At 40.4% G+C, this 22018-nt stretch overlaps 3 protein-coding genes across 16 annotated transcripts in view; 2 read left to right on the top strand and 1 right to left on the bottom strand.

The window, feature by feature from the left end:
• Positions 1-3648, top strand: part of LOC119495928 (reticulon-4-like) — a 53238-nt gene extending 49590 nt beyond the window's left edge. For all 14 annotated transcript variants that reach the window (XM_037782851.1, XM_037782852.1, XM_037782854.1 and 11 more), the window contains 3 exons: positions 1-8; positions 538-596; positions 2441-3648. The exon at positions 1-8 is cut by the window's left edge and continues 39 nt beyond it. In XM_037782851.1, the coding sequence (XP_037638779.1) occupies positions 1-8; positions 538-596; positions 2441-2483 (110 nt within the window). In that variant the 3' untranslated portion in view covers positions 2484-3648. The remainder of the gene's footprint in view (positions 9-537; positions 597-2440) is intronic.
• Positions 3649-7600: 3952 nt separating this feature from the next.
• Positions 7601-16170, bottom strand: echs1 (enoyl CoA hydratase, short chain, 1, mitochondrial). Its single transcript, XM_037782867.1, has 8 exons — positions 16001-16170; positions 11776-11973; positions 11570-11697; positions 10367-10466; positions 10178-10282; positions 8381-8500; positions 8197-8264; positions 7601-8104 (listed from the first exon to the last, which is right to left on the bottom strand). Exons 1-8 carry the CDS (start codon positions 16092-16094, stop codon positions 8039-8041), a joined length of 879 nt encoding a protein of 292 aa, XP_037638795.1. The 5' UTR covers positions 16095-16170; the 3' UTR covers positions 7601-8038.
• A 927-nt stretch (positions 16171-17097) lies between these two features.
• sprn (shadow of prion protein) lies at positions 17098-20538 on the top strand. Its single transcript, XM_037782868.1, has 2 exons — positions 17098-17236; positions 19614-20538. Exon 2 carries the CDS (start codon positions 19614-19616, stop codon positions 20079-20081), a length of 468 nt encoding a protein of 155 aa, XP_037638796.1. The 5' UTR covers positions 17098-17236; the 3' UTR covers positions 20082-20538.
• The last annotated feature ends 1480 nt before the right edge of the window (positions 20539-22018 follow it).

Genomic DNA, 22018 nt, shown 5'->3' with positions numbered 1-22018 from the left:
AACACCAGGTAAGTCTTTACCAATAACTCAACATGTTGTTTAAAAGGGGAAATGGGGAGTGATGGAGGATCAGCACCAGTCTAAGGTCTCAGCAGCCTTAATCAGGTCTTAATCATCAAACTCACTGTTCTGCTGCTAGTCTGACTGATGGGTGTGTGTCTTTAATGGGACCAGGTGGACTCCAGATTATATTTTGTAGGCTATGAATACCGTACATAGTGACAGTTTGTTAAAAAAAAGAATTTGTTGAGGAACAAAGCAGGGATGTAAGGAGTCACTAACAACTGTCGAAACAAGATCCGACTTCGCTGCCACCTTCAACCCACAGTCGGAGCTCCAGCGGGAGGAGGTGGAGAGCTCTGCACCCAGCAGCAGCTCCTCCGGGCCCGAAGCAGAGCTTCACCTCGCCGCTCCACTGGCTCGGAAGAACCACAACCAGAATCAACACTAAATTAAAGTTCCTCGTAGTAGCTTTAAGTCTGATTTTGAATGCAGGACTTTTATGCGATCCTGACGCTTGTTTGTTTGTGTTTTCAGGCTCAGATCGACCACTACCTGGCTCTGGTCAACAACCAGGTCAAAGACATCGTTGGAAAGTAAGTAGTTTATCCTGCTGAGCTCTTCACAAATGTTTCGGAGTGGACTTAACAGCACCAACATGGGTGTTACAATAAGTTTACCATAGTAATGTAATAAATAGTGTTCTGTTTTGTCCCAAGTTTATTTGACTTAAGTGAACCAATAAGAGATAACAGATTTAGAGGAGACTAATGCCCTGATCAGACAGAGTGCGTTTTGTTTTCAGTTAGATTGAAGAGTTTTGCTGCTTTTGCGTTGCTGAACGCCTTGCGTTTTCACAGGAGCGCCCTGAACGTCTAGAGATGAAAAAAAAGTCAACCTAGAGCGGAAAGCACCCAACGTCATTAGCGTCTCGTTGTGGTGACTTTTACTGGATACTCTGAGCTTTATGACTTAACCAACCGTAGTTACCGTGAGCTGATCATCAAACTTTAGATTTCGGGTAAGTCGCTTTTAGGGATGCACCGATACCAGTATCGGGTCCGATACTGTGCTCATGTACTCGCAAAACGGCTCCGATACAACGGCACCGATACCACTTTACGGCAGCGTGACGGGCCGGTGGTGCATCCTACTCCGCGGGGCCGGGATCCCACTTCAGTCGTTGGCATCAGCCCTCACTTTCATTTGCTTGCATCCTCTGACTCGCGCGTGCGTTAGACTCCTTGGTCCGTATTTCAAGACGGGTCGGGTGGGTTGCAGACATCGCCGCCGACCCCTGGTGCATTTTACGTGGGCCAAGCCCCGCCCTGGGGGCATGACACGGTTGGGGCGCACTGAGGACAGTCCGCCCCGGTTAACAGTCTCACCGGGAGCAGGGGACCCCGTCCCTCCCCGGTGGGGAGAGAGCGAGCACTTTGTCCACGGCCCCGTGAAGCACCTTCGCCCCGAGTCTTTCCAAACTGACCTAGAGCCGGTCGCGGCGCACCGCCTCGTATGCGGGACTCCCCAGCCTGCCGTGTGTCGCGCACACCCTCCAGCTGGCTGTTAACGAGGGTCGTTTGCCACAGAGAAGTACTCGTATCGGTACTCGGTATCAGCGAGTACCCAAATGTAAGTACTTGTACTGTCTGAAAAAAGTATCGGTGCATCCCTAGTCGCTTTCATTAATTTAAACTGCAGGCAACTATCAACTATTAGGTAGTGTACAGTTCATGGTTTGTGTTAAGCCAACATTAACACTCATTCGGTGTAGCCCAGCAACAATAAAAAAAAATAAGACGCAGCAAACTGCAAAAAACGCTCCGTCTCTCCAGGCAACAAAAACCCAAAGCAGTGCACCTCGTCACGTTTTCCACCTGCAGAACGCGCTCTGTGTGATCAGAGCCTTAATGGAGCCGCCTTCACCAAACAGCTGACAAGATGGTGACATGAACCAACTGGTTTAAACTGAAAGACCAAACTAAAGAGAGAACAGTGAATGTGGACAGTTTGATCCGTCACATGGAAGCCCCAACAAGAGAAACAAAATGTACTGTTAATTCTGTTTTCATATAGTGTCAGATCATAACAGAAGTTATCTCAGGAAGCTTTTCATGTAGAGCAGGTCTAGACCGCACTCTATTATATATGTTGGTTATGACAAAAATAAATTCAGTTAGTAAAAATGATGAAAAACTAACGAATTACAAGAAGTCCAACTTTAATATTTCATAATTTGAACTTCATTCTTCTCCTGTCAGAAATGTTCTTCTTGCCATTATCAGCAGTGTGTCACCATGGAAGCATTCTAGATCTGCAGTCAATTTTAAAACGCTGCTATAAATCATCTAAATACATTCACACTTAATGCATTAATGACCCAGAAATACTACTACTATTACATTTGGTGATTAATAACTCTATTTTGCCCTTCCTGCAGGATCCAGGCGAAGGTGCCCGGGATGAAACGTAAAGCAGAGTGAAGTAACGACAAGTCGGAGCTCGGATTCAGGAAGTCCTGAGAGGAAAGATGGTTGTAGGGGAGGAAGGGGTGTGTTAGGGGGGGTGGATATGAAGGAAGGCTGGAGGAGGAGAGGAAGGGTCTGGCATGGACGCAGCCCTTCTAACTTTATTTGTCAAAATAATAAAACACTTTTTTTCCAGTTCAGAATTCCTTTTTTTTGTGTGTTTTCTGGAGACGTCGAAGCAGGTCGGAGTTCAACTGAGGTTTTACTACACCGAGGTTGGCTCGATGAAACACCTTTTTTTTTTAAATATTAGGTTTGAAATGTTTGTTACTGTGAGACGTTGAATCTCACAGAAACACATTTTAATCTTGAATTAACCCTCCCTCTCCCCACCCAGTGCATTGTGGGAGGTCAAATGCTCCCACAGTGGGGTTCGGGTGTTTATTTCCGTCATTTTCTCGAGATTTTTTTTTTTCCTTCGTCTGCTGTTTTTGAGAGAGCGAGCAGCAAACGGCAACTCATTTGTATTTTCTCTTATTTTATTTTTTTTTGGTATGATTACTGAGTTAGAAGTATTTTGTGATTTAACTGTTTAAGTGAAACTCCGTCGTGTCCCTCAAGCTTTGAGCTCGTTTCCTCGGTAACCTGCTGCGTGGTTTCGCCTCGATGTGACGAATTTGATGAGGCAGCGTGTGGTGAGGGGGAGGGGGGTTTGTGGGGGGGTTTGTCGGGGGCTTGTACTACCATTAAAAACTTCATTGCTTCTGAGTAACTCTAGCTAGAAACATCTAGAAAACCTTTGCCAGACAAATAAAACATTAATTACATCAAAGTCGTTATTTCCATGTCATTTGCAGCTGTCTAGTAATGAAAAACTCTGGAAGAAACACGTTTACATTCATCCACATCACATAAAATATTTAAAAAGTAAAAAAAAAAAATGAAATGGGATTTAAAGAAAAAAATAACCATTATGTCTGTGGAGCCAATATCTTAATAAAGTTGCAACTTGATGTGACTTTGGGAAACTTTCGAGCATTTGTTTGTTATGCAAGTATAATTGTGAATGATAAACTTCATACTTCAATTGTGACGATAAAAAGCTTCCAGCTGGGAGCCGTGTTTGTGGAATGCATTGTGAGATGTAAACAATTATCAATAAAGCTTCTAGACGAAGAAAGTCCCGCCTCCTCATCTGTCCGTCAACTCAGCTAACTCAGTTAGTTTCTGTTCCAGTATCTTCAGTCTGCTGCGTATGGAAGCCCGTTTCCACTGGGAAAAGTTAAAGCAGAACAAATAAAAATAGATGACAAACTGTGACTTTCTCTATTCATGATTATGTGATATAAAGTCTCAATTATAGTATGAAAAGACAAACTTTTGAGATACAAAATCACAATTTTGTCTTTCTAATCTAAAATTGAGATACAAAGTCAAAAATGTGACTTTCAGAGTCATGATTGAGACAAATATAGAGTAATATACAGTATATGATATGTACACATTTTGACTTTATATGCAAACATTGAGTAGCTAAGTCAATAATCTTAAAGGTTAAAGGTATGGGACTATTGTAAAAAGTGAGATTTTCATGACTTATTTTTGACATACTATAATATGACTCTTATTTTTTCGACATACTATAGTATTACATTTATGTATTTTCGACATTCTATACTTTGACTTTAATTCGACATACTATACTATGACCTTTTAAGTTTTTTTGACATAGTATACTACACTTTTTTCCCCGACATACTATACTATGACTTTTTATGACTAGTTTTCAAAATACGATGCTATGACTTTTTTCGACATACTATATTGACTTTTTTTTTTACTTTTTTCGATGTACTATACTATGATTTTTTTGACTTTTTTATGACTTTGTTAAAAAAATTCATAGTATAGGATATTGAAAAGTCATAGTATAGTATGTCGAAAAAAATAGTCATAGTACAGTATATCTAAAAAATGCAAGTCATAGTATAGTTTATCGAAAAAATAAGTCATAGTATATGTCGAAAAGTCATAGTATAGTATGTTGAAAAAAAGTAATATTATAGTAATCAAAATAAGTCATGTTATAGTATGTCGAAAAAAGTCATAGTATAGTACCTAACAAAAAAAGTCATAGTATAGTACCTAACAAAAAGTCATAGTATAGTACCTGACAAAAAAGTACTAAAAAGTCATAGTATTGTTGTCGAAAAAAGGTCATAAAAAAGTCACAGTATAGTATGTCGAAAAAAGGAATACTACAATATGTCGAAAAAAGAAATAAAAATACTTTATGACTTATTTCGACATACTATAGTATGTCTATTTTTGTCATACTATACTACAACTTTTTATAACTTTTTTTTGTCATGCTTTACTATGACTTTTTAATAATTTATTTTCTACAAACTATACTATGACTTTTTTAATTACTTTTTTTCGACATGAAATAGGATGACTTTTTGGACTTCTTTCGACATATTGTACTATGACTATTTTCAATATCCTATACTATGAATTTTTTTTAACATAAGTCATATAAAAGTCATATTATACAATGTTCAAAAAGGTCATAAAGTTATGTTGAAAAAAATCATAGTATAGTATGTCGAAAAATGTCATGAAGTCAAAACTGGTCATAAAAAGTATATATAAAGTATACTATGACTTTTTTTGACATGGTATACTAAGACTTTTTTAATTACTTTTTTCGATATGAAATAGTATGATTTTTTGGAATTACTTTGACATAATATACTGTGACTTTTTGACACTTTTCAACATACTCTACTATGAACTTTTTATCATTTTTTCCCAACACACTATGCTATGGGTTTTTCGACTTGATATACTTTGACTTTTTCGACAGACTGTACCATGCCTTTTAACGACTTTTTCAACTTAACTATACTATGACTTTTTTTGTCATACTATACTTTGACTTTTTGGGACTTTTCAACATTTTATACTATGACTTTTTTAGACATAGTATAGTAAGACTTTTTTAATTACTTTTTTTTATATGAAATAGTATGATTTTTTGGAATCACTTTGACATAGTATACTGTGACCTTTTGGACTTCTTTTGACATTCTATACTATGACTTTTTTTGAACATACTGTACTGTTTTTTTTAGACTTTTTTGGACATATTATACTATGACATTTCTTTACTTCTCTCAATATACTATACTTTGACCTTTTTTCAACATACTATCCTACGACTATTTTTTTTTTTTTTTTAACATACTATATTATGACCTCTTAAAAGAAATTTCTGACATACTATACGGTGACTTTTTGACTTTTTCTGTCATACTATACTATGACCTTTTTATTACTTCTTTTGACATTCTATACTATGACTTCTTTTTAATTGTTTAACATACTATACTATGACTTTTCTGACTTTTTCAACGTACTATACTAAGACTTGTTCAACATACTAAACTGGGAAAAAAAAGTACGGAAACTTGTGTTTGGTGGATTATTTCTCTGTTGTTATAATACTAATGGTCATTGTATTTTACATCGTTGGAAAGCCTGTTTATGTACCTTCACAATGATGTCCAACTTGTAAGGATCATGTAGTTGTGGGATGAGCAGCACAGCTGATTATGTGAGTAGTGCCCAAGAAAATTTTTCCAAAATGCTCCGTCAATGGTAAACAGTGTATTCTCCTGTTGGTATTGACTCGTTTTGAATTGTTTGGTGGATTGGATGATTGAACTCTCTATCAGTAACAAGGAACAAACAAGACATATTGGCTATTTTACACTTTATTCATTTAATACACCGTCAGGAGCCTCAGTAGCGGGTGGAAGATCCATACGCAGCCACAACAGCCTGGCACCTCCTCCTCATGCTGCTCACCAACCTGGTCACACGTTGCTGTGGGATGGAGTTCCATTCCTCAACCAGGATTCGTTGTAGGTCAGCCAGCGTGGTTGTGTTGGTCACTCTAACACGTACAGCACGCCCAAGCTGATCCCACAAGTGCAAGTACCAGAGCAGGTAAAATAGTGCAGTCATAATGCAAACAAGATAATTTTATCCGCAGTGGTAGACTATAAACTTGGTGATACAACTTTAACAGGTTGCATGCGCCCCTGCAAACGGCAAAAAGTTTTGTCGGACAATCAATGGTGGGTTGACTTTGCTAGTTTAAAATAACATGTCAAATACAACAGCAATTCATCAATGCCATTTTCTATGACTTGAAAGTGATAGATACTCCAACATGATCTCACTATGAATATTTGTAATGTAATGTTCTTTTTTGGAAAAAAAAGAAAAGTCTTATGTCCTCCGTCTTCTGTAGTTTGAGGGGGGGGGGTTTGGACATTGCTAACGTAACATTTCTGCCGAGCTGTTGGCTGGCCGTTTGAATTGGTTTGATGGGACTGGCCCAAGACCCCTGGAAGTGCGCCGGTCTTTGAAGCAAATTTTCTTAGTGGCCAAACACTGGAATTACAACTGTGTCCGTCACGTGATGCCATTGGGCCCAAAAAACTTCTTCGCATAGACTTACATTGGGAAAGAGAGGTTTGTAAATCAGCGGATAATATTTTTTTTAGGTGAATCAACTTCCCATTACAAACACTTGAATAGCCCTTATTTAAATCATTAGGTCCTACAAGTTGTAAAATCCACTAATAGCCAAATCCTGAGTTATTTGCTTCCTCCGTTCATGTGAATGAGCCCCAGACCGAGGCTGGACCGAGGGCTGGGAGGCAGGGTTAAAGGGAAACATTATTGCGCCTGCTCTATGGGCCCATGGATACTGAAGGTCACTGTAAGATCCGGGTACTTTATCACTCGGCATTTGAGCCATTTTGGCATCATGTGCCACTGAGCAACTCTCATAGGAACGAACAGTAGCCCGCCTCCAACGCTGTATCCAGTTCTTTTTATACATCCATGGACTGGGAGCTTGAGCGGGCACTGTTTCTGCATGGTCCTTTGTCCTGTTTATTACCTCCGCCAAGGACGAAGGCCTAGGAAGGAGGTTGTGTTTTCACCGGCGTTGGTTTGTCCGTTTGGAGGAATACTCCAAACAGTCTGCGATGGATTTGAATGACATTTTTTGGAGGGGTGGGGTGTGGCACAATGAACAATCCATTGGATTTTGGTGGAGCAGCAGTCTGTTTATGTCTCAGTTACAGTACTGAAAACCACTTGAGAGATTTATTTGTAAAATGTACAGAGGAATACGTTACCTACAAAATGCAGACACACATTTGATAGTGAAAATGAAAAGGCAAAGTCAGTACAAGTCATCAACACTGATTCCTCCTACTACACACTGGCATAGTTATCAAATAGTATTCACATACAAACCCCACTGGACTCCTGCACTCAGACTGAATATGCTTTTGATAACAAACCTCAGCAGGTAGAGCATCACTGTGAAAAGACACTCTTGTGCAATCACTCAGTGCCAAATGTCAATTTAAACATTGTGTATGTTCAACTACGATCAGGAATCATTCAACTTATTGCAGATAAGGAAATGAATCGCAGATATCCAAAATGTGGCATTCTTGGCCAAGCTCTTGGTCTGCTCTTTTCTAATTGTCCTGGAAACTGGCCTTTCTCTTCTCCACAAAAGCCGTCATGCCTTCTTTACGATCCTCCTGCAGGGAAAAATACAGACACGCATCATGATTGGACCGTCAAAATCAGAGTCAACCCCATCACTCACTCTCAGATGGGCTCTTCTACTCACTGTAGCAAAGGTAGAGTGGAATAAGCGCTTTTCCAAACGATTCCCCTCAGCCAAAGTCAGTTCAAAAGCTGCAATCACACAGAGGAACAAGTAAGACTCAATTTAAACGTATTCAATTTAGTAGGTTTAAGATATTTAACTTTTTAAAATTAAATTAAAAAAGGTAGAAACAAACTTTACACACCTGCGTTAACAGCCTCTTTAGCCATAGCAGAGATCAGTTTGGAGTTGGCAGCAATTTTCTCGCCACATTTAACAGCTTCAGACACCAACTGGTCCACCGGATAAATTTTACTCACCAAACCTGGGAAAAACAAAAAGCTACTGAATCAGTACAATAAATATATGAAGACATGTCAGTTTATTAGGTACAACCGCTGGTACAGTGTAATGCAAGAAGCGCATATCCCATCTTTTGTCAAGTGTGTGTCTATGCTGTAAAAAGTTTAGTATCTCTGTTACCGTGTGGTGGAAGAAGAATTCAGATCCTTTACTAGACTAAAAGTACAACGATCTAAAAATACTCCGTTACAAGTGAAAGTCCTTCACTCAAAATCCTAAAAGTACGGTAGTATTATCAGCAGGTTATATCCAGGTGCACTCAGGCTCGTCTGTGTCTGAGCAGCAGCAAACCAATAAATCTGTTTCTGTCTGTCAGTTTGTCTTTCTAGTTAGTTAGTAGGGGTGTGACGATTCACTCAGCTCACGATACGATACGATACACGATATTGGGTTCACGATCTCGATACGATATTATTAGGCGCCGCGCTAACGCGCTGTACTTGTGTAAACAGCGGCGGTGGATGAGAGACTGCGGACAGAGCAGATTGAAACGTTGCTTTCCTCCATGTTTAACCGTTTCATCATGTTTATGCTTGTTGAACAGGTGTAATAAAGTTTTATTACATACTTACAGCAACGAGCGTAGCGTCAACTCGTCTCTCCACCGCGGCCTCTCTGATCGGCTGTTCACTGACTGCGCTGTATGTGTGTTAATGTGTGTGGAGTTCCGACACAGAAGCTGTGGCCGTGCGTTACGATTGATTGGTTCAATTTGGGCGAGGACAGACCAGATTTGACTGAGCATGAGTTGTACCCCGAGAGGCTGCAGCTTCAGCTCCGGAGCCCCGTATGAACGTAGTACCTATTATGCCTTGATATCGCCATCCAGTTTTTCATCTCGACGATGCATATCATCACGTTTTTATATTGCGATATTTCGTGGCACGATATTTCGTCACACCCCTAATAGTTAGCTAGTTAGGTGTCGTTAGCAGCCCAACTTGTTGCATTAGCTAGCTGAAGGTTTTCATTTTATTGTTTAGTTTCCTCCACTTTAGTTTAGTGTGTTTATTTTCACAATGGCATTTGTGTGTGCCGAGAACGGGTGAATCAGCGCAGTGGACTAGTCTAAACGAAATCCCACCGTCAGAATTAACACAACACACTGACTGTCTTTCTCTCTCGCTCTCCTGCTGGAGATAAATTAACAGAAAGAAAGCCATGCCGGTTTGGAGGTTTGCCGGCCTCTATCAGGTCCGGATGACAGGGAGCACATAACTTTCAGCTCAAGAGAAAACCAGAGAAAAGTGACGAGCCGCTCGTCTGAGCCGCTCAGCTTTTTAATTCATTATTAATATTTATTTTAACCGATAGCGTTAATTGGTTAAAATGCTTAATGTCGGTTAAACGGTTAATTATGGACATCCCTAATTGAGAAGTTTACAGGGGAAATATATTTTTGGTGGAAATACTAACAACCCAAGTATGTTCTTATGTGAACTCTTAATCTGCAAAGTAACTAGTAATTACACCAGTCAAATAAATGTAGTGGAGTAAAAAGTACAACATTTCCCTCAACTGTGGTGGAGTTGAAGTATAAAGTAGCATAAAACTGAAATACTCAAGTCAAGCACAAGTGCCTCAAAATTGTACTTAAGTGGAGTACTTGGGTAAATGTACTTTCCAACATTGCTGTTACCTGATTGCTTGGCGTCTTGCGCAGTAATTTTGTCTCCTGTAAGTACCATCTCCATAGCCAGGGATTTGCCCACCGCGCGGGTCAGCCGCTGGGTGCCACCCGCCCCTGCAGGAAGACACACGGAGACGTCATGAACATAAGGAAGTCAAGTGTGAACAGGAAGGAAAGTAGATACTAATGAGTCTTTACCAGGAATGGTCCCCAACAGGATCTCTGGTTGACCAAACTGCGCCTTCTCTCCGGCGTAGATGATGTCACACATCATTGCCAGCTCACAGCCTCCACCCAGCTGAGACAGCAGAACATACAGTATGAAACACAGAAACCACTGCTCAGTGACTAGTCTCACTCTTCATTGTTTTGTACCCCGTTTACATTATTGTGCATCTTGAACTGATCAAATACTGGATATACAGTGTTAAAAGGTACATGATATGGACACCCCTGTCTTTTGCTTTGGAGCTGTTTTGGTGGTTTGGTTTTGCATTCAGTCAGGGTAATGAAGGTGTACTAATGTGGCCAAAAGTATAGGGGAAACTGGTAAATTATATCTAGTCATTATTCAGCTAATTGATGCTTTAAAAGGACAAGTATAACTGGAGTCCCAGACTTGAGATGAGACACTCAGCAGACTTTGTTTAAGGATAAATCCAATGGAGGGAGGGAAAAGGAAGAAAAAAGAAACAGTGGGAGATAAAAGAGGGAGGGAAAGAGGTGGTAGAGAGAAAGGACAGGTGAAAGGGGGGGAAACTAAAAGACCAACATGTTAGGATAAGGAACATTTAAAGGGAAAACAATGACACACATGATAAGATGTGGTCCTTGACCTTGAAGCAGAAATAGTTCATTTATTATTACAACTAAAATATAAAACTTTTAATCTGTTATCTGTCTTCACTTTGGTATGAAACTCCAGCGATGTTGACGTGGATCAGATCAATCAGGCAGCAGCATCCAATCAATGACTGATATCCAATAAGGGGGCGTGTCGCTCGATAAAAGACTTCGGCGAAGGATACACCGGTGTATTCTCGCTTATGGCTCCTCTGGCAAGCCTCCTCGCTCCACGAGATGCATTTTAGGAATTGGGATGTCCTTCAACATGGAGCGCTGAGACCGATTTTTGGGTCACAAGCCGGAGGAGCAAGGAGCGAGGAGCGAGGAAATGAGGAGCGAGGAGGCACAAAATCGGGAAATAAGAAGCAGCTCTGGTGGGTGTTGAGTTTGTTTTTTTCTTACTCCTTTCCATATTTATTTTCTTGTTCCGAAAGATTTTTATTGTCATTTTAATGTAATGTTTGTAGCTTGTTTTTTTTCCATCTGTTGGAAATTCCACTACCTCTCCAATTAAAAAAATAAATGATATAAACAATATTTTAAAAAGACACTCACAGCAAATCCATTGACCGCTGCAATCACAGGCTTCTTCACTGTGGACACTCTGTTCCAGTGAGCCAGGAAGTTTCCACCGTAACAATCCTGGAAAGTTCGGTTCTGCATCTCTTTAATGTCCGCTCCGGCTGAAAAAATGCAAAAGTTGAGCTCACTACTGATATATCATCGTGAACAAACCCAGAAAACGTCTTCAGCTCCCTCACCGGCGAAGGCTCGGTCACTGCCGGTGATGACGATAGCTCCGACGCCGCCGTCGGCTTCGAAGACATCCAGGGCCTGTCCCACCTCCCTCATCAGCCCGTCGCACAAAGCATTGAGAGCCTTGGGCCGGTTCAACTGGATGAAACCCACATCGCTCTTCTCACCTCGCTTTTCCACCAAAATATACTCATACTGGCCACCTGCATGAAGAGAGAACCAACACTGATGGTCAAATGAGTTTACTTCTGTACTTTTGTGCATTCAGTATCAAGGGTTTCTGCAGAGAGGTCACTGAGTTAGATCTTCTGAACTTTTTAACAGCACATGGAATGCAATTTATTACCTTAAAACATAAAACCATAAAAACAACAGCTTGGCCTTCCTGGACTGTGAAGTTCATTTTGAGGAAGACAGGAGCCTCCATATGGGAGTTTACAGTAAAACCCACACACGGACCAGTACTTACACTTCGACTCCCACCATCCACTGGAACACAAGTTATCAGAACCCTGCACCACCGAGCAGAGAACATACCAACAAGTGCACAGGCTCAAGAAAAGGAGTGAAAACACCTGAAAAGTGCACTTCAAACTTGTGGATACCCAAACTGGACCTTTGTGAAAACAGCCACAAAATCCAGAAAGAACACCAGTACCACGGGTGATGATGAAAAGGAAGACAGATACAACAACGTTGTCATCCCCTACATGTCTGGAGGGTCTGAGAAACTCAGGAGGATTTTTAACAAACACCCCATCCCCTGTGTCTTTCAAGCCCAGCAACACCCTGAGACAGAATCTGGTCCCCCCTAAAGACCTCACCCCCAAACACAAGCAGAGTAACCTGGTGTATGCAGTCTAATGCAGTGAGGAGTGCACAGATTCGTACATTAGTGAAACCAAACAACCACTAAACAGACGGATGGCTCAACACAGACGGGCCAACTCCTCAGGTTTAGACTCTGCAGTCTATCTACACCTGAAGGACAAGGGACACTCTTTTGAGGACAACAACGTGCATATTTTGGACAGGGAGGAAAGATGGTTTGAAAGAGGAGTGAAAGAGGCCTTCTATGCCAAAGTAGACAAGCCATCACTCAACAGAGGAGGAGGCCTAAGGCATCACCTATCGTCCACCTACAATGCTGTCCTGGCATCCCTGCCCAGGAGACTAAACAAACATTCACTGGACAGTCACTCACACCTGGCATCAGCTGACTCTAATGACACATAACTACAGTGGTCACACCTCTAGAGGAGCACCATTGTACGGAGTGGTATCTATTATCCTGCTAACGACTCCACAGAGGTTCAATTCCTGGGTTCCCCTACCATTCAGCCAGAAACACCATCCTCACCCAGAGATGTATACAGAGAGCCATCCACAACCCTGCCATCACCCAGTTAATCCATGAAGGGCCACCAGAAGACCCCTCTCCATAATACTCCAAAACAAACCACCATAACTATCAACCCCCCCCACCACCCTCACCAATATTAACCCATGATTACATTTAACTCCATTTACAGTCCACACACCACATCATCTCTTCTATCCATGATTCTCTTTTAAACACCATCCTTTTATCCATCATTCTTTTACTTCTATCTATTTATATTTATTTCACTTTATTTTATCGTATTCTTTTTTAATCTTGCCTTAATTTGATCTGCACCCTGACTGACGGCCAGCCACTCCCACCCCTCTCAAGCGCACACTCTGTACACATTCACATGATATTGATCTTTGCCCAGTTGTGTAGGCTTTTTTTTAAGTTTTCTTTATTTTTATCCATCTATTTTTTTTCATTTATTTTATCCGTTTTTTTTTCATCTTGTTTTATCCATATTTCATTTTATTTAATTTTGTTATAAGAAAGAAAAAAAAAATAAAGAAAAAAATATATATAACAAAAGAAAAAAAACCCTTCTCAACTGGCCGCGCATGGTTCCATGCTGTCTCACCACCAGCTGGGCTCCTCCTCCATCTCCTCTCTCCTCCCTCCAATGATAACTGCCTATGGATAGAGAAGGGCAAAAGCCTTGAGCTATCTACCAGGCTCATGAATTTACGTTACGTTACATTCAGCCAGAACTAAAGAAGCTTTAGTGATGAGAAGTGAAACGTCTTCAAGAACCTAAACCAAGTCCAGTTGCTGCTGATTTAACCCTTTCTCGGATACCATGACCTGGATGACTGAGAACCTTCACAAACACAATTTAATACCTGTTTCATAGTTATGCTGCAAACAATGATGGAAAACCAGTAGGGACAATATGGCCCTGTGCACGGCGTGTCACTGTTCTTGAAACAAGCAGTGTAGACTTTCAACCCGGTGATGGATCACCAAAGTGGTCTGAGTCCTGGCTAATCATTCAAGAAACGGTGAAGGATCAACATCAAGGCCTTGCAGAGACCTTGGCGGCCCCTGATACGCCTTGAGGAGCAAAGTTAAGAGGACAAAGGGTCACTCTTGGTGCTTGCATACAGCTTTTATGTAAGTTAGGCTTTTACGAGAAAATCCACCCAAAAAACAGAATTTACTCTGAGCTATTTCAATTACTTTTGGCCTGTCTCTCGAAACTGGAGATCAGAGCATCAAGACTTAACTTGATGTTTAAGTGACACTCTTTGGAGCTGGATCATTGATTAAAACCAACTCTCTTGAAATTCTACTGAGTTTATATCAATAAATTTGTGAAGTTTTTATTATTGTGTCAAGCATACAAACATGCTCAGCCAGCATGGGGTTACAATACACCACACTTAATCAAATGATCCATCTTTCCTTCTCTTCTAGATTGTTTTAGATAAAATAACAAACTTAAACACATCAAAATTAAACAACCATTTCAACTTTTGGTCATCCGTGCACCAGAATAGTTCAGGGTTTCATGGGAGATATGCTCTTTTCATCAACAAGAAAGTCAGGAGCACCAAGTGTTTTTGGTGTGCACATTGCTGAGATGACATTAGGTGGTCACGCAACTGCATCGGCCAAGAAAGCCTAACAGCGTCTCCACCGCCTGAAGACAGCCAGCCTCCTCTCACCCGTCCTGTTCACCTTCTACAGAAGAGCCATGGAGTGTCTCACCATGTGCGTCGCAGTCTGGTAAGGGAACTGTATCAACTTAGACCAAGTCTCTACAGAGGATAGTGAGTCCATCATTGGGACATCTCTCCCCTCCATACATGCAATTTTAACTAAATGCTGCACAATCAGAGCCTCCTTTACTAGTCACTTCATAGCCTACCTCACTTTACTGGTTACCATAACCTGTCTGTCTATCTGCACCTTACTACACGCATATCATTTATGAGGAAATATCATCAGGGACCTACAAAGTGCTAATGCTTTTTTGTTCTTCTATGTACTGCACTGCACTGGACACAGATGGATGACAAAAGGTAAATACTGCCTATCTGCTCACATGTCTGTAAAATCAACCCGACTGCCATCACATTGTCATTCAGCCACATCTGTAGAGCAGCTCCAACATCTGTCTCTGGACTGAAATAATCACTTCAGTCTGCTGTGTACTCTTTATTTTAAAATGACCTTTTCAATGACATTCTAATTTCCCCAACCAAACTGTCCTTGGTATATATTATTTAAGTGATTTAATGTGGGCGTTTCTTATTTAATTTGTTATGTCAATTTGAATTTCAGGATATAATTGTTTAGTTTGATCTTGTATGTATTTTATCTTTTAACATATAAGGACCATGTTAGAACTAAGTCTTTTCACTTTAAAACGTTATTCCTTGGATTTTTTTTTTAATGTCTGCAATCTATAAATCATAAACAGGTTCAAATTCACAAATAATATCTGGGCTGCACAATGTTAGAGAAACAACAACACCTTGGAAATGCCATTTTAGGGTGGAATGTCCCTTTACACGGTAATAGGTGTCCTCATGTCAACATATGTTAACTAATGATCTTTAGCTCAAGTTCAGCACCCTGCAGATAACACTGAATAACACTGAATAACACTGAATAACACTGAATAACACTGAATAACACTTAATCACACTGAATAACACTTAATAACACTGAACACATCTGATGAAGAAAAGAGCACACTAAGTTAGTTAGCAGTTAGCAGTCTGCTTCACATTGACGTTCAGTGACGCAGGTTTCTTGACATTGTGTCCGCTGCAGGTCTGCAGGGCCTCAGCCTCAGTGAAGTGACCCTGGGCCGCTGGTTAAATGTGTGAACCCACCTGAGCTGTAGAGGCGGCCAGCAGACAGCACGGACGGAGCTGCTGCTCGGGACGACTTCAGGATCGAGACAGCACTTCTGCAGAGGAGAGCCATGGTGACCACGGTGACGACACAGACTGCTGTCAATGAACACACTCTGCTGCAAATACCACTGGAAGCTTCTTCCGGTTGCGTCTTCTTTGTTGGTGTTTTCATGAAGTAGCATGTTTAACAAACTCGAGTTACCGTCACCTGGTGGAGCCAGGGTGTAACTACCTCTACCTGGTGGAGCCAGGGTGTAATTACCTCCACCTGGTGGAGCCAGGGTGTAATTACCTTCTCTGTTGATCTCTCACTTTTAATGAAATTAAATAAAATGCGCTTAATTCATATGGGATCTGCGTTATCATGGCATTTGTAACTGTTATTATTGTTTATTCCAGGGTATTGTTCAGAAATTATAGGTTATAAATCAATTATTTATTTATTTATTTATTGTGTATTAATTATTTTGATTTATAATAATACTAATATAATAATCATCATCATTATTATTTTTATTTTTATTAATATTATTATTTATACAATTTTCGTCAAGGCTACCACAGTATTATGTTTAATTGTCTAATATACATCCTGGTAAAAATTACAAAATGTATATATTATCCTAATATTATCTTAATAGCGTAATGTTAGAATATCTGGGAAAGTGTTCAATATAAAGTCACATTTTTTGTTATCATACCTGACTTTTTGTTTTTGACAAGAAAAAATTTAAAAAATATATTTTGAAAGGATTAACAGATACACACATTTGGTAAAATAGGCATTAACCACAAAATCTCAATGTGAGAATATTCTTTTATGAAGGGATTATATAGAATGATATCAAGTTATTGATTATGTTCATTAACAGCAGGCCTCCCTTTTACATTTCCGAGAGAAACCAAACATAACACCCTCAGCAACATTACATCATCAAGTTGACCTGATTACACGAAGGAGATGGAGAAATAAATACATTAAAAAAAACTAATATCAAATACTTTTAATCCAGAACAAGATGATAAGAATCTTTTGAGTAGCCTCATGTGACAGTATCTCATATGTGATGCTCTTCAGATGGGCCTGTGTGAGTGCGCTGCGCGTTCTCGCAGTCAGCGTGAACGAGCCTGCATCGTCCGTGACGATCCTCTCTCATCTTTCATCTTTCTCTCAGTGCCAGAAACAGAAGGATCAAAACAGACGGAGATAAGGTAAGCAGCACCACCAGGATGTATCCTACAGGTGTACAGGGTAACATGGATGTGCGTGTATCTGAATGAGATGCATGTGTTTTTAATGGCTGGTGTGATTCCTCCAGGCTACAGCAGCGACAGGAGAGTTCATGAGAACACAGTGGAAGGAACATCATGCATTCATGCATTTGCAAAACGTTTATTGATATCATCGTGCGTTGCCTATAATAATGAACATATTTTGTAGCCTCCATTTCTGCCCCATGTTAGATCTCAATCATGATATCAAATGATGGCCTATTATAGGAACAATAACATGTATGCCATCTTTTGCCTTTTTTCATAATCCTCCATAGAAGAAATGTTATGTTGTGTATATGGAGGCTGAAAGCCAAAAGCAATGTTCTCTGGTGAGCATATTTATTTTTAAACTGACCTATTTTACTTTGATGGAGAGGGGCAATCTGCAACACAGTAATGTGTCTTCACAAAGACCATATTCAACTACAACAGTGGACACTAAGTACTGTACAAGATGTCACATTTGTAGATCAGCAATCTGAGTTCTTCAGTGCTGTTGAGAGCATATTATGTCACATCACGTTAGGGCGATATTGCGATTTATATACAGAATGAATCAGTGAATATACAAAGCCTTGGCTGCAGCTGTTCTACCACCCAAAATCAAAAGGCAAGTGTTTATGTTTTACAGCTAAATCCTCAGGACAGATGAGTAATGTCTCCATTTCACACCTTAACCCTCATCCTACCGACTGGGGTCCCCAGTGGTGTTATTGTCATATCTCGCAGGGGCTATCATTGAAATTTTTCAGGACTTTGTCAATCAATTTGTTCCTAATGACTTCATATAATTGTTTTCTGTTTTGATTAGTGCTTTTTAAAAAGCACCCATTCAGTTTAAATAACTAAAATAGAATAGACAGATAACATGTTTGGTCATGGTTCCTAATTTAAAGGTCCCATATCGTGCTCATTTTCAGGTTCATACTTGTATTTTGTGTTTCTACTAGAACATGTTTACATGCTCTAATGTTAAAAAAAACCTTTATTTTCCTCCTACTGTTTGCTTGAATATACCTGTATTTACCCTCTGTCTTAAATACTCCGTTTTAGTGGATTTCAACAGAATTGCAACAGAATTGCAACAGAATTGCAACAGAATTGCAACAGAATTGCAACAGAATTGCGTTGCCTGGCAACAGTTTGGGTCCATGTTTACTTCCTGTCAGCTGATGTCATTTACATCCACTGCAATCAGGAATAAACTGGGACACATTTAGAATGTTTATGTTTAAAACTGTGTAATGGTCTAAATATTTTACATTTGTGACATCACAAATGGACAAAAATTCTAACGGCTTGTTTCAAACGAATCATTTCTGAATACTGGCTGTGTAGTTCTCTGTATATTGAGCGCTTCGATACTTTCACAGTATTTTTAAAGCACTTAAACCTGCTTTATAATATAAAAGACATGAAATTCTTACTTTTTACAATATGGGACCTTTAAAGTATGACACCCTATCAGGGGGGTAGGGACACTCTGTCATTCATTTTGAAGGAGACACACAGATTTCCTCACATGCTCGGTGCTCTCACTGTAAATTTCCTAAAAGAAAAATCTTTGTTTGATGACAAACTACATGACTAATAATGTTTTGAGAAGAAATAAGTTGACATTTTGCTATGATGGTTATTTCTTACCGTAGGTTCCCCTGGGACCCGAACTTGGGCCCCCAGGGTCTTAAGTTGGTAGTCCTTGTATTATTTTAAAGGTCCCATACTTTAAAAAGTGAGATTTTAATATCTTTTATATTATAAAGCAGGTTTTAGTGTTATATAAATACTGTGAAAGTATCGAAACGCTCAATATACAGAGAAATACACACAACTCGTATTCAGTAATTGCACATTTGAAACAAGCCGTTAGGATTTCTGTCCATTTGTGATGTCACAAATATACAATATTTAGACCATTACACAGTTTTAAACGTAAACTTCTAAATGTGTCCCAGTTTATTTCCTGTTGCAGTGGATGTAAATGACATCAGCCGACAGGAGGTAAACATGGACCCAAGCTGTTTCCTAGCAACGCAATTCTGTTGCAATTCCGTTGAAATGCGCTAAAACGGAGTATTTCAGACAGAGGGTGAATACAGGTATATTCAAGCGGACAGTATGAGGAAAATAAAGTTTTTTTTTTAACATTACAGCATGTAAACATGTTCTATTAGAAACACACAATACAAGTATGAACCTGAAAATGAGCACGATATGGGACCTTTAAATAGGTTGGTAGGATGAGGGTTAAAGGTGCATCGTAGCCACCACCGGTCGGTCTAAAATGTGCTTCTTATGTAATCTCTCTGCACAGATGTCAGGAATGACCCAAGTGGTTGCAGCATGCTGGACCTGCCTCCTGCTCTCTGCTTTCCTGTGCGAGCCGGTGCTGTCCAAGGGTGGTCGTGGAGGGTCTCGGGGCTCCTCTCGAGGCTCCCACTCCGGCCGTTCCACGGCGGGGAGTTACCGGGGAGGAGGCGCCTACGGTGGGACCCGCTCTCGCGCCAGGGCGGTGGGGCGGTCGTCCCCGGTGAGGGTGGCGGCCGCAGCAGCAGCTGGGGCAGCGGTGGCTTTAACGGCGGATAAATGGTACGCCTCGGCCTACCGCCGCAGCAACGCCGACATCTCAGACGAAGACCCGGATTACTACAACAGGACCAATTACTTTGATGCACTAATGTCAGGCTCAACTCAAAACGATTCTTCTCTCTCTCAACTGATTTCTATCATTATTGCAACACTTTGCCCAAAATATGGACTCTTAATGGACAGTATACTGTAGATGTCCAGCTTATTCTTTTAGGATAAATTCCTGATCCACTGTAGGATTGAGCTTCTGACCTGGATCTGACTACAATGTGCTGGACTGGCTGGAACTATGCACCAGGAAGACTAGTTAGAGGCGCAACACAGTGGTGGAAGGACACAATTACAAAAAAAAAATCACTGTACTGTATGTTTTTACACATATAATCATCTATACCAATGGACAAATGTACATTAACCAACACAGTATTCAATGCGACATTTCACCTCTAAACGAGTAGGCCTTTATCAAATCTGTGTTAGACAGAAACTGGGGCCAAACTCCAGACTAATTAGTTTACTTCCTTAAAGCTTGATTCCTTGATCTAATTGTGAAAATGATTTAACAGAAAATAAAAAAAAAATAAAACCACAGGCTGCCAATTTTAATAGTACAGCCAAACTCAAATGTATCGTAAAAATCTTTATTTTCATAATATGCACAAAAAGTGCAAAGTGAATGGCCAGCATCACTGCTCAGTACAACTGAGGTAAATCATGTGTACGTATTTAGGGATGTCACGGTACCAGAAATCTGGTAATCGATACCAATACCAGTGAATTTCCACGATTCTCGATACCCAATTCGATACCACGGTACAAAAGAACCCACCAACAACAACAACGATAAATCCCCTGTAATCCAACAGGCGCTCTTTTATTAAAAACATTTGGACATCACAAAAAACAAAGGCATGTAGCCTTTAAGTAATAAATAAAAATAATTGATCCATTTCGGCGAATCAGCGGCATGTTATCAATCGATAGTCAGACGACGGACGCTACATACTGACCATGAATGCATCTGGTCCGTCAGCTCAGAGTAGCAGGAGTCACACACGGGACGAGAGAGTTGACAGACCAAGAAATGGCAGAGGATTTATTGTTGAAGTGAAAAGCAAACGCACCTATTTGGCAATATTTCACGTTTAATCTCAACGCTATAAGGGAACCAGAACGTTAATGAGGTAATCGCCACGAGGTGGATGGAGCCGTCACAGCCGGTGTGCACGGAGCGGCGGCACCAGGTAGACCCCCGCAGCGGAGCCCCGCAGCAAAAGCTCTACTGGAGAGGCCAGACACACCGCCACCCGACGGTAAAGATCAGAGTCAGCGCTCTGCACATGTTGACTGTCATCTTTTCTTGTAAAATGTCTGGAGTAATCGGTAACACCGGTATAGTCGCAAGTTTATTAACCGGTGGGAAAATTTTCCTCACCGTCACATCACTACCAATGACCGTTACAGGCATCGTACGGTACCTTCACTTTTTTAGAATTTTGGCATCGACTTGGTACCGAAGTATCGGTTCTCGTGACATCCGTATACGTATTAGCAGACTTGAGTCTGAATATAAAGCCTGGACTTGCTGGAGTTTATGCAACACTGAAGTCATTCCATAAAGAGTCAAATCGCCAAGTTGGCTCCAGCATTATTCTGCCCCCTAAAATTAAAACTGCCACATGGAATTAAAAAAAAATAAAACATCTATCAGGCTTTTGGTTTTTTAGAGGAAATTGAAATTTGTAACCTCAACCAATGTGACGTTTTTTTTACTCCATTCATTCTGCAAAACCTAATTTCAAGACTGGATTTACAGTAAAGATCTAATTATTGAGGTAGCTGAGTCAAGTCAATTTTATTTGTACAGCCCCATATCACAAATTTGCCTCAGGAGGCTTTACAATCAGTACTGTATACGACACCCTCTGTCCTGTTCCACCGTACTCACTAGTGTGGCCGTAAAGAAGATTCTCTACAATAAGACGAGGCAAATGAGAGTATTGTGCGCTGGGAAAGTTAAACTGCAATTCCACAATCATCTCGAAGTTCTGTGCAATTCATCCCCTTTTATAACACCTGAAATTTAGCTAATTAATTTCTCAGACCTGTGTATTAAAAACACATCCTGGC

Source organism: Sebastes umbrosus, chromosome 10, assembly GCF_015220745.1.
Source record: "Sebastes umbrosus isolate fSebUmb1 chromosome 10, fSebUmb1.pri, whole genome shotgun sequence".
Lineage (NCBI taxonomy): Eukaryota > Metazoa > Chordata > Actinopteri > Perciformes > Sebastidae > Sebastes > Sebastes umbrosus.
The sequence above is the reverse complement of the archived record's forward strand: the minus strand, read 5'-3'. Positions and strand labels throughout refer to the sequence as shown.

Coding starts and splice junctions, on each gene's coding strand:
- echs1 (XM_037782867.1), bottom strand. CDS start 16,094: ATGGCTCTCCTCTGCAGAAGTGCTGTCTCGATCCTGAAGTCGTCCCGA. Junction 11,974..16,000: donor TGGCCGCCTCTACAGCTCAG/GTGGGTTCACAC, acceptor CTCTTCATGCAG/GTGGCCAGTATGAGTATATT. Junction 10,467..11,569: donor CAGCGGTCAATGGATTTGCT/GTGAGTGTCTTT, acceptor CTGCTGTCTCAG/CTGGGTGGAGGCTGTGAGCT.
- sprn (XM_037782868.1), top strand. CDS start 19,614: ATGTCAGGAATGACCCAAGTGGTTGCAGCATGCTGGACCTGCCTCCTG.